At 37.1% G+C, this 13,333-nt stretch overlaps 1 protein-coding gene across 3 annotated transcripts in view; it reads right to left on the minus strand.

The window, feature by feature from the left end:
* CycG (cyclin G) overlaps nucleotides 1-13,333 on the minus strand; it is a 44,251-nt gene that overhangs the window by 14,692 nt on the left and 16,226 nt on the right. For 2 of the 3 annotated variants that reach the window (XM_068771307.1, XM_068771306.1), the window contains exons 2-3: nucleotides 3,701-3,816; nucleotides 3,128-3,334 (exon numbers count right to left, since the gene is read on the minus strand). In XM_068771307.1, the coding sequence (XP_068627408.1) occupies nucleotides 3,128-3,295 (168 nt within the window). In that variant the 5' untranslated portion in view covers nucleotides 3,296-3,334; nucleotides 3,701-3,816. The remainder of the gene's footprint in view (nucleotides 1-3,127; nucleotides 3,335-3,700; nucleotides 3,817-13,333) is intronic. The other variant, XM_068771308.1, reaches the window with a different exon arrangement.

The raw sequence follows: 13,333 nt of genomic DNA on the forward strand, positions 1-13,333 counted from the left end.
TAAAAAATAAATATGTAGAACAAAGTAACTTATACGCAGCCCAGATACAAATCTACTACTGCAAATGGCGCTAAACGTGGTCGACCTAGTGGGAGCACTATACAAAGAGAACTTGTAATGAAGAAGTTTCGAAGACCAGCTCAAGCAATTCCTTTGAAAGACGTCAGATTGGATCAGACATGTCATTGGGCAGTTTGGCTGGATAAGTAGCAGCAGGTGCAAATTCCCAAAATGTTCAGGCTTTATATTCAAAATGTGCCAAAAATGTCGTGTATCTTTATATGATACGAAAAAAAGCAATTGTTTTTATAAATATCATAATGAAGCATAAATAAATACTTCTCAAAAATAATATCCACTCTTATTTTACCCATACTTGCAAAATCTCAATAAATGCGCAATGTAGGGGTGAAACACGTGTTGGGTGATTTGGCGGTGGCGGTTGTGTGATTCGCATTGTTTGCCGCATACGTATTTATCAGCGGGCTGGAGGGCGGTGCATTTTATTTATTTATTTACTTTATAGGAGATAGACAGTAACAAAAGGCAGTAAGAAAGTACAAACTTAGAAGCTTAGAAATATAAAATTAATTACAGTTGTTACCTTATAACTATCTCACTGAGAACACTTAATGATTTATAGTCAAACAATGAAAAAACAAATAAAAATAAAAACATTACTAGACAGGGATCAAAGACTACGGTTTATACATCTATATTATGTTTGTTTATATATTTATATTGCATGACTACCACTGCATGTGCGGAAGTGGCTAAATATTGGTCATATTAATGCATCTCTTTCTAATGTGCTTTTCTATATAAAAATAATTTATGACGGCTCCAACTGAAAACTGATGTGGATAACTCTCAGTCATGAGGAAAGGACTAAGACTTATGTAAGTAAAGAGTAAAAAACTAAAACATTGAGCACTAAAAAGCAATTCTCCAAATAAACTGTGCGTGGAATTTTTTTTTTAAATAATCGTCCAAAGCGCGGTCGTCGCTAGCGTTATTTTAAAAGAGATCGATGAAAAAACACTTTTCGGCTTATTGGGGTCACGGCAGCGTGACACATCGAGCGTGTCGCGTGTCCCTTGACGTGGAGTGGGGGGGGGGGTGTACGTTATTCATATTACAAATGTGTAGTCAAATTAAAGGGGTCATTGGAAGACAAAATCAGGCGATGATATTAACAATTTTGTCACTTTTAAAACTTGAACGCCAGACTAAAAACCATGTTTAGTTCAGTGGGCCACGACGGACACCATGTGACTGCCATCATGTTGGGTCAGAAGCCGGCCCCGCAGAAAAATAATGAGTAAATCGCAGTTCCGTAATTCGCCCATTATTTTTAAGGGTTTTACTGACAATGTTTGCAAAAAAAACACCTTGGCGATTTTTTGACGATTTTCGATTTAATGGTGTGGCCCCCGGGGACAGTATGCTGTCGGACACATGGTGTCCGCCACGGCGTTCAACGTGTCAAAATATATTTCATCATTTCAGCTGCAAGATGTCTCCTAGACATGGGTCTACCCACCACAGATTTACAATAGGATTAGAAGTGTCCTGCATCTAGTGTTTAGACTACCTTTCCTAGCTTCGTGGATGAACGTCCTTTACTGCGTTTGCTTTGATGCAGAACGTTTAGGTCCCAATGGCAGCAAATCCTGTACGCTAATCTCCCCCCCCCCCTCCCTTTCCACTTCAACTTGTCAATCCGCTGGGCTGTCTGTTACTTTCATTCATCATCATCTTCGGATCCTCATTCATTATTCGATCTCTTAGTGAAATCCCGAGTATCGCTAACGACATGTATAGTTTTTTTCCTCATTTTCTTTACTGTAGAATCAACATTTCGAGCCTGGCAGTGTAGAGTACAGAAAAAATAATCATAGCACTGTGTATTATATATATTTAAATGTACATTGTATAAGTGTTTTGAAGTATTAAAGGTGCTTAGAGTAACCTATTCGAATAAATCGATGTTTCTTTCATTGTTTGCGTATTGTAATCGTTTTGACTTTTAATCTCGAGTGTTATATCAACATTAAATGTTTGGGAATGATGTTTTAGCGTTTATTTTTTCAAATTACGCACTGGATGCGTTCGTAGGCACATTGTGTGACCTCAGCGATATGCAAACGCCACGAGGTCGCTTTGATAAACTGTTCGCCTCAGCGTATCCGCGCTGCGTGACTCTTGTATGACTCTTATGGTAAATTAAATACGCTGCTGCTCATAATATTATTTGGTTTATAAATAGATAGTGTTTGATTATATATGTGTAATTGTGAAGGGGTAAAAACTTTGCACATACAGACACTGTATACAAAAACAATCTATTTAGAAATGAATGATGAAATTATAATTTAGTAAAAAGCGTTTTCGAAATTCGTATTTACTGTATATTAAAATGAATTATTGTTTACTATCTGTCCATTGTACATTCCAATAGTTTAAAAGTGATCACTACACTTGATGTTTGGAAATAAGTGTAAAAGCTTAAAATGTTTTAGCTGACAAATGAGCTATATATCCACCACTTAAATTATTTAAATTCCATAACTAATCACCATGTAAAGATTTCAAGACTATTCTTCTTCATCTGTTTAAAACAGTGATTCCCAAAGTGATCTATATCGACTCCTGGGGGTCTATGACAACCTGCAAGGGGTCTACGTCAGCGAAAAAAAATTTGGGGGTCCATGAAATGAAATTGGGGGTCCACGATAATGCATCTCAACACATACACTGATAGTACCTATTTACTTACATCATACTATCTTATAATATCAAAACATTAACATTATTTATAAAAGTATCTATGAAGTAAAAAATTTAATGTTACGTATATTTTACATAACAGATACAAAATTTTAATTTTGAGTAGTTTTAATTTAAATTCAATTAATAAATGTATAAATTATGTGGCTTCCAACCTGTCCTATTTGAAATCTATGTCTAGAAGTTGATCTATGGCTGAAATGATATGGCGGAGGAAGACCCCTCGTTAGATGGATCGAAGTCATAATCAAGATCGCGAAGGAAATCGAGGTGCTCTTACAGTGGGAGTGTACCGGCTGATGATGATGATGGTTGGTAAACATGAGTGAGAACTAACCTCCGACTCATCGGGCAAACAGAGGCGCGGCTGGAACTTGTACTCCAGCTGCAGGTACTCGTTGAGCGTCGCGTACAGCTGCTGGGGCAGAGTGTCCTCGCACTGGGCGCCCGAGGAGCTCGGGGCGCAGTCGTCAGCATCCGGGTGCCTCGCGCCCGCTCTCGACATGGTCGGGCTAGGCGATTCGAGCGGCGGGTGAATCGGCACCTGGACCATAATACCACTGTTACTGACGTCACAAAACAATTTGTTATAGCGCTACCTCGCGGCGCCTAAACACCTGCAGTTTCTATAGCATTTGAACACAAATTTTACAATTATTTAGTTATTGCAGTTTATTTCAAATGTTTTTAAAATTGCATATTTTGAATCTCTTGCGCTTAACAAGATACTTTTGGCACTTTAATTTGTAAAACATAAGCACTTACATAACTGTTTTATTACGTTCCGTGCCGTGGCAATTTTTGAAGGTTTTCCATTCAGGCCGCGTGGGGGCGTATATGACCCCCGTTAAGTACCGGCGTTTAATATAAATTAAAATTCAAAAGAGTGCATATGTAAAAGCGCACTTACCAAAGCGTGCGCAGGAGCAGAGCAGCGGCCGACAGGTTCCCCCCTCTCGTTGCCCGCGCCGATCCCCCCACTGCCCGACCCGACGGTCCGAGCGACCGGGCTACGAGGCCTAGTACCTGACAAGAGCGCGACGGTTAGCGCCCAGCGCTCCACGGTCCTGCGACCGGGGGACGCTGCACCGGAGTAGGGGGAGGGAGAGCGGGAGTTGGATGAGGTTGGTGATGGTAGGGTATGGCTACCGGGTGCAATGTCTTGTTGAAAGACAATTGCCCAGCCGCCGAGCGCTTTCACGTCAGATACCCACAACAATGGTTGAGCAATGCTGCAGGCCCGAAGCCAACTCAGCGTGAGTTGCAATACGTTAATATATATTAGCCACGGTCAATCCCTGGCCCAGCTAGCATACACCGGGCTCGCACCCTTGATGCTATTTTTACGTCTCGCAAAGAGATAATGGGCCGCTTGATAGGGATTAAGTAAACTAAGTTTCTAATACCTGGAAAATATTCGTAAATACGTCATTCGCGTGAACACAACACGTGCCGGCTGACAAACTCATTGCTCTACTGCTGCCATACACGATCCGAAATAAAGGGTTCATATTTTCTTCTTCCTTCACGTGGTTAATCAGTTGCATGCACTAACTATTATATTTTTGGTACTTTTAATTAGTAAACACGAAGTTTTGCCTCGACTATGATGAGCAAAAAAAAAAGAATTTTATAATTAACAAAATTTGTTTATTTAATAAAGAAGTAGTAAGTAGGGGAGTATTGGCCGCTTCGTGCCATCATTCGTGACTTTTTCTTCGGCCCCCACCTCGCCGCGCTTTACTAAGGTACAGCAATGTAAATAATAATTTATAAGAGATTTCCATCTATGTACAGACCCATAATGATATCTCTGAAACCAAATGGCTTACAGACCATAAAATTTGGTATTTCTTTCGCCGAGTTTAAATCTTTTACACTTGTGACCAATCATTCTGTATATATGTATTTTTACAAAGAAATATCATAATTTTGTATATTTCGGAATAGTTTATTGTGCAAAACAACTGTTTATCTCAACGCCCCGCCGACATCGCGCGATACGTTGAACGAGAAGATAAAGTTTATTTTTAAATATGACAGTTTAGTATTAGTTGGCATTATTGTAAGAGTGCCAAAACTACAATAAAAAGCCTTCAGTATGACTGCTAGCTTGTCGTTTTAAATAACTGCATTGGCATTATAAGCATATAACAATTTCGTTCGAAATTATTGAGTACATACAATGCAATTTAAACCATAATATAAAAACAAACATAACATAAATTATATAAACCATAGTCTTTGATCCCTGTTTAGAAATGTTTTTATTCTTATTTGTTTTTTCATTGTTTGACTAGAAATCAATATATGTTCTCAATGAGATAGTTATAAGGTAACAACTGTAACTAATTTTATATTTCTAAGCTTCTAAGTTTGTACTTTCTTACTGCCCTTTGTTACTGTCTATCTCCAATAAAGTAAAGTAAATAAATAAATAAATATATATATTAGGGCCACCAGAAAGTAATGTCGTTTCTGTAGACATATTTCACAGAAAAACCGATTGATTTTTACCACTCCGGCATTGAAAATTTGTATACTAGACGGCAAATGGTTGTTGATAACGAAGATGAATATATTGCTGATTAGAAATGAAAACTTGCTAAAAGTGTAGTCGGGCGAATTTAACTTAAGAAAGCGACATCACTCTCCGGTGATTTTAATATATATATATATATATATATGCATTACGTGGTGTATCTATGTGCCCTATGATTTAAAACAAAAAATACAGATTAAAAATGAGTTCGTTAAATGCTAATCAACAATATATTCAACCTTCGTAATCAACAATCTTTCGCCATCTAGTGTATAAAATCAATGCCGGAGCGATAACAAATCAATCGGTTTTTCTGTAAAATATGTCGACAGAAACGACATTTCCTGTCCCCTTAATACTTGAAAAGGTAAAAAATGAAAAATATGAGTACATGTGAACTAAAAATCGGTGATAGTGTACTACCATTATCACATACAGTGATTATCATACGTACGTAAGATATTCCGGTGCGACCTTGAAGTTCAAATAACACATCATTGTCGCGTGAGCGGATAGGGTTGGCAGTACAACAGTAATTGATTTGCACTATTTAGGATACTGTGACACTGACTTATTTAGACGGATGATAGATTTGGCCTAGATTTTGTCTTCAAAAAGCTTACGTATGCTTCATGCTAAATATATGCATATATAATAAAGTTCCACAACATACATTCCACCTTCCTTTTCATATATTTAAATGTAAAATTGTAAGAAAATATTAAATAAATCTTATAACAGCTTTCAAGATTTACTAGTTGAACGAAAGATAAAATGAAAATTGAATGTACACATCAAACATTTTTAAATTTAATTTAAATCAACAACTGTTGAGTTTCTGGTCGGCTAATACGATGGTAGCTTACTACTTATGTTAAAATAATTGACATTTCAAATGCGTGTGTGTAAACGCCTAGTTCAATAAAGAAATTTGGAATTTGAATTTGGGCATCTATGTCCAGAAATGGACGACTTACGGCTGAAATGATGATGGTTGAAGTGGCGTCATCATTTTAATATAAATGAATTTTTCAAAACAAGATTATAAGCTAAACGCAATCAATGCGTCTACGTGTGAAGTTAAAATGCCCTCAAACAAACAGCGTTTGTCATTGAAGGAATTGACGTCATTCGTTAAGGGTAGATTAGAGGTCATTGACCATATTAAAACAAGTAAAACCTTTGCATGGTTGAACATGATCCTTATCTCGGTCTATTTAGATAAAATAAACAACTTTAATATAAATTTTAATAATAAAAAAGTATCGTGTGACAACCCTAGCGAGTGGAGCTTGTTTTTATCTGGAAAAAAACACAACCGGTCCCGCATACATTTTTACAGATTACGTCCGCCGACAAACTTGTCCAAAACAACACGGCAGATGTTTTGTACGAAATATAAATTGCGCATCATCTGCTGGCACACCTGGAGATGTTACGTGGCGGTATCTCCGTAAGCCTTTACATCTGGTCAATTTGCTCCAACCAAAAGTAAAAAAAAATCCTTAAAAATTTTTAAACGCCATTATTGTTCCTTATAAAGAAGCCACTTTGAGTTCCTTTCCAGATTTTTCTTTAAAAGAATCTGAACCAGAAGTCGTAGTTAAAAACATTTACGGTTCAAGTCGAACTACCACGAAATGAAACCATCACGACATTCCTACCGTCGTCACCAATATGAAAGAATCACGGGACTGCGTTCAAATATCCACAGCACAGCCATCGACGGCCGCCCACGCAGCCTAGTCTTGTGAACGAAAAATCTACCCAATCTTTTTATAACGTTTAGTTCTATTCGAGGAATTCATTTATTTGAGAAACTTATCATATAATTCAATGTCTCTGAATGTATACTTAACGCAGTCGCATACGTAACTGGATTCTGACGTAATGGGTCAGTTTAATACAATACATTAATTCTCGGTGCATAGTTGGAAGACTTGTCTTCTATATTAAAAAACATATATAGAGCCAATATATATATATATCGTTATATTATGGGATTATTCCTAGGATCGGTATGTCTTGTAGGTAATAACAACATCAAGTCCGAGATAGAAGTGTGTATATCCATTTACTGTTATATACCGATTTATATAAACAATTATATTTTTGCGGAATTCCCCTTTTCGATTCACCGTTGACGAAGACGTTATCATTGATGTAAATGAGTTACATATAAGTTAGAAAGAAAAAGCAACATGTTTCATCTTCATGTCTGCCACACATTTACTACTGTTCTACTCCCTACTACTATAGAATTATCTTATAATATCCCATAGAACCTACATCCTTAACACACTACCGATCGTCATCTCCACTTCAGAACGTTCAGGTCCAAGTGGCCATCTGTTCTCCGAGCGGCATGACCTGATCACTGCTATTTCAATTTACCCATCCGCCGGGTTATGTAGTAAAGAAATCAGTAGCACAGGCATAGCGTCAGTCTCCACGACTCGTTGAGTTACTGTGGGTTTGCCATCAGCCCCGAGATCATGTTTCACTAAGCCGTAAGTATCTCTTATCTTAAAATTGATTTTACATAATCGCCTCACTTTTTACATTACATAAATCCGACACAGAAAATACAGTGAAAATTCTATGCCAAGGACAGTTTTACAAATAATTGCGTACACAAAATAATTAGCTATTATGTGTTAGTTTATATAGCCTTTTGCTGAAAGACTTTTTACAAACTGATCATTCTGAAACATGTTACATTTATTTTTCTATAGGAATGCGACGTGACAATAACTTCTGGCAGTGCAAATTGTACACAGATAGTGAACAATACCTCATTTCATTATTAACATTTTGTAACGTGTTCATTATTTCTAAAAACGATTGATGTTTTGGTATGTTGCATAAACATTGATAGCAGACAACTGTATAGTTAAGAAAAGGACCAATAAATAGCCATTTCCGCACATGCAGAAATACAGAGTGCTTTGTGTTTGTCACTAATCGGTGTAACATAACTCCTGAAGATGCCCCGTGGAGGGGTGAAATATTGTCCTTTTCTTACTTAGGATGGACTTCCCGCAAGGTAACGCCGGAGACCATTAAATATTTAAGATCAGTATGCTTAGCTGAAATGTATAATTGTTTGCTATCAATGTTTAGTTCACGTTTTTAAAGATTTACACGTATAACAACGGCAAAATTAATACATTCCATGCCATATGGGACGTGTATACGACCCCCGCTGCACTTTCCGTTCATTTGCAGTTCTTATTGAACAACAAAGGATTCTTAAACAAATGAACTGTAGGCTCGAATATAGATAACTTCATATCACGTACGCGCGTACGTAATGCATATTCAAACTTATAACATCTTCCCGCTAATTATAGCTTTGCAGTTTTGAAAAAGTGTAAAACATACATCTTAACGACTTTTTAATATTTAGTGTGGGGGCGAATACGCCCCACGCGGCCCGAATGGAATATCTTCAAAAATTGCCGCGGCACAAAACGTATTAACTAGAACATATTATTCCGTCTAAATATTAAATATTTATCAACCATTCAGTGCAATTGACTCAAAGACAAAATTACGACGCAAACAGCTGTCAGGTCATCGACACTCATGCTATCTGTTGATAAAATATTGTTTGTAACTTTCTTTCGCTTGCGTGAACATGAAAATAAATATTTTTTACATTATTGCGTTGTAATTTGTACGACGTCATGCCTGTGTTACGATAACGATTGAGGTCACTCCGAACGCTCATTATGACAGCCGATAAACGCCCACTGCAAGGCGTTGGCTCCCCTAAAAATGGTCACGTTGACCACCACCTATCTACACCACATCTACCGCATCGTGGCCGCCACTCGCGAACCTTGGTGTGCAGCCAACAAGCCTCCGTTTCCCTGATTGCATTTTCTACGCAATACTTCCGAAACGGGGAGTTAAGGGAAGAGAATCTTCACCGATAAGCTTCTGCTCTAATCACTTGGGGATTTTCATATCGCAGAGACCAACTAATATTATGAACATTTGTAAACTGAATTGAAGTTTGAAAGAGAAACTTCAATTCATCGCATTCATAAATATTTTGGTGAGAATATTGTTTTTAAAGTCCGCATGCAGCATAGAATGGCAGAGAAAGAGAAGAGAATGGCAGAAAGAGTTAGACAGTCTCCTTGCAGGGGGCTCTCTTTAGGGTCTGACCCAAATAAGCGTCATTTTAAAAATATTTATTCGATTCAATATTTATTTCATTATTTTATTCGAAAGGCTTTTTCAAAAGCTAAATTTATGAAACGCCTGTCTTTGAAAGCGTCGGACAAAGTTTATTTACGTAAACAATTTCAATATAGCTACCACAAAACTTTTCTTTTGAACAAACTTGTACGGAATTTTATATAATTTTAGATTGCTATTATATTGAGAAACCAAACATATTCCTGTGATTTATACATTCTTTGTTATTACACTAAAGTAATCAATTGAATAACATACTTTTATTATTCTAAACTACGTAATCTCGGTTTCTTTAATTTTTGTAATTTTAAATAATTTATTATGATTTGACAATTATTTAATAAAACAAAATTATTAAAATATCACGAAAAAACAATTTTTATGTTTTTTTTTCATATGAAAACTAAATATTTCAAATTATACCTTTTAATGATTTTACACCTATAACCAACCATCCTGTATAGAGCGGGGTACAAAAATATCCCATTACGTACAATAGTAACGTTTCAATGTCTCGGTAAAATAAAGTAAACCTAGCGGTTAAAGAGAAAAATGGCTAGCCAGGCCATAGCCGACAATCCACCTTGTACTCTCGAAGCATTGGCGTACGTGCTGGGTACATTTTGTACCTTAATTCCTATAGCACAGAGTTCAAAATGCGGACAACTCGTATCGACGTCCTGGTTTTTGGACAGGCGCGCGTGCGAGAAGTCACGTAGTCATTTCTCGACTTCATAAACAATTTACTGGACCTTCCGAGACGTACTCGGGTTTACGTTAAACTCCTTCATTTTTGAATTAAGAATGTTTTTTGTCACGTATTTCTTCTGCTTTCCTATTTGCGCGTACATTTTAACTGGGTTTAGTTCTAGAGCACTAAATGAGTTTACTCTATTCTCCTTTCTTCTTCTTTCTAGCCGTTAGACGCCCCCTGCAAGACAAAGGTTCCCCCTAAATATCCCCAGGATGACTGGTCTCGCGCTTCCTGTTTACACCAACTTGGACCTTAATTACGTCATTAGTTCATCTAGTGGGGGGGGGGGTGTCTTATCCCTTCACAGTAAACTAATTAAAAAAAAAACCTTCGCATACTAAATGAATTTTAGTTTCGTCATAAATTGATAAATAATTGTATCCATTAAACTGTACCAATAGCCAGACCTTATTGAAAGACTCCATAGAAGGAAGATCCCAAAGACCTTAACAAACTATAAGGCTTTAAGATCAAAGGGCCAAAGCCATAGACGACCTAGTGGTCAACAGCTGACGCTGGATACAGGCCAGTTTCCTACTGGAATCTGGGGCGGGGGGGTCTATGTCCAGAAGACTGTCTTATGGTTAAAATATATAGTAAAAAACAATGTATCAATTTAGTTAAGGCATATATTACCGAGACACATGAATAAATTGCCCATTGATCGCGTCCATTATGTGAACGCATTTAAAAGGCTTTGCTCATGACGTGGGCACGTCTAAGCGACAATATCCCATTACATTTGACGTCAGCGCGACAACAGCCTTTGTACCCGGGGGTGGGTCGACCGATGAACGGAACACAATAGCCACGAATTAGGTAATTATAGTACTTGCGAATGGAAACATGCAGAGATGATTTTGAATAAGTACAGGTAAGTTGTGTGGATTTCACATCATAGATAACTTTAATAAGTGTGTCCGTAAGAGGTGGTCACCTCCTAAAGTATTTGAACGGTAGGATGGAGATGGTAGAAAATTATCAAGCCGTCTGTCCTCGGATATCTCGTGTGCGTCTTGTATAATATGAGCTTATTTAGTTTTTGTGTTAAATGATATCCTCGATTTCACGTAGTTTTTCATCCGACTTGTATATATATAATATTTTATACGTCCTTAGTTATTTTTATCAGTTATAGCATCTACACATCCCTGTCTACTTGTTATCTCTGCACCACTATATATACCATCTGTTATAGTAATTTTTGTGCTATACTGACACTAACTGTTGAACTCTGATAAACTGCAATCGAACGAGCGACCATTCTAGCTTGGTACTTCAACAGGAAACCAACCAGATGGAACGCCAATACTATTAATGCACAAAAGAAGAGACTTGTAGCCCTCTTAGACTTATTAAACTCTGAGGCCATCGACAAAACAAAGCCTTCGCGTTAGTCAATGGTATATCTCTACCCATTAACGATATCTCGATGCTATATGAGTTTTACTCGGATCAATGACCAGTCTTACTTGCTACCTCTGGTATCACAGCTACTAAAACTACAGTAGTTTAAGCACAAAGTTCTAATCCCCCTTTATGTAGCCTTATTGTACGTCATAAAGCAATTTTTTACAGCAAACCTTTTTTAATTAAGAAAAAAGTACACCGTTTTTATTGCCCTCACTGGTGTCTAAATGCCTTTTGCAAATTCTGCGGGTTCGAGGCGGTATTGCGCAGGAGGGGCCTAGCCCATGATCTATCTTCAAATATATACGCTCCAGTGCCCTTTCAAGGCGATCTCAACTTTGGTTGTCACTCGTTGATGATATATGCAAAATTTTCAATGTCTACACCGACTCAGATGATAAACTAAAGCCAATACTATCTCTTAGTCTTTAATCCAGTTGGGACATTGTCCTAAACTAATCATAATTAATAATAAAATCCTCAGCACGCGATGAACTAAAAAAAGGCGTGTATATTAACATTGCGAAATTAACAACGCCCGTGCAGCCCGGGAATCGAAGCGGCATAACAATGACAGCAGTGAAAGTTACCGCACCGCCCGGCCGGTGTGAAGCGTTCATTAGGGATGGCCGCTAACCAGATATCGACTTAATAAAATTAATACAAAAAAGATTTCATACCATCTATGATGTGCCAAATTTACGTCAAAGTAAGTAATGACTATCGTTATAGGGCCACTTTGCATACGTTTTGGTAGTTTATTGGATGTTACTTTTTTAGCAATAAAAATTTACGATTTATTTCGCTTTAACCGGACAATGTGTCCTTCCTTCGCTATCAAACTCACACCAATATAAAGTCCCACAGGGTGCTTACAATTTTTTTTTTCAAAAATGTGTTAAAGTAACCCCGGTTTACGATACCTTCGAAAAAATATTTTAAAATCTGTATATGTATATATATTAAAGAAATGGTTGATACATAAAATTAATACGCCTGTGTCACCGTTTGCTTGTATTAATATCCATAACAAAGCACCGACGGTATAAAGAGGTGAAATATCGCTGGACAGTGACGTGGTGATCTATGGGAAGACCTGTGCTTTGCCGCGGGGGTCTTTCATACATGATGATGATGAAGAACCAATGAAAATCTGACATACATAACTAACACGTTCTCCTATCGTAAAAAATTTTTAGACATATTTTTAAAGATCACAGATCGTATAAGCGCATGAACATCGACAGTTTTTATTTTTAATTTTCCCCGTTTTGGGGGCCTCTCGCCCCCCTCCCCCGCCCCATACCTCGTTGACGTTGCAATTCCGAGTTAAATATTTTTTCACAATTTCTTTCATTCATCACATTTTAATGTTGTTTCACGTATGACCTTATTTCCCCTATTTACATTCCAAAATTGGTTCTTGTTACAGCATCTTTTCATTTTTTATTAATAATTCATTATACAATATTTATTTGTTCTTTTGCTTTTATTTATTTATTTAGATACATCGATAGTCAATTTTATTATTTTTTTATTCTTTACTCCTATTCCTGCCGATAGCTTCGTCTGCTGCACCACTTTCTAGCAGAACCTTAAACATTTATAGTCTCCAATAGGGTACATAG

The sequence above is a fragment of the Battus philenor genome, unplaced genomic scaffold, assembly GCF_028537555.1.
Source record: "Battus philenor isolate CCGP_79_NKW_IND1 unplaced genomic scaffold, ilBatPhil1.0.hap1 SCAF_30, whole genome shotgun sequence".
NCBI classification, from domain to species: Eukaryota; Metazoa; Arthropoda; class Insecta; order Lepidoptera; family Papilionidae; genus Battus; species Battus philenor.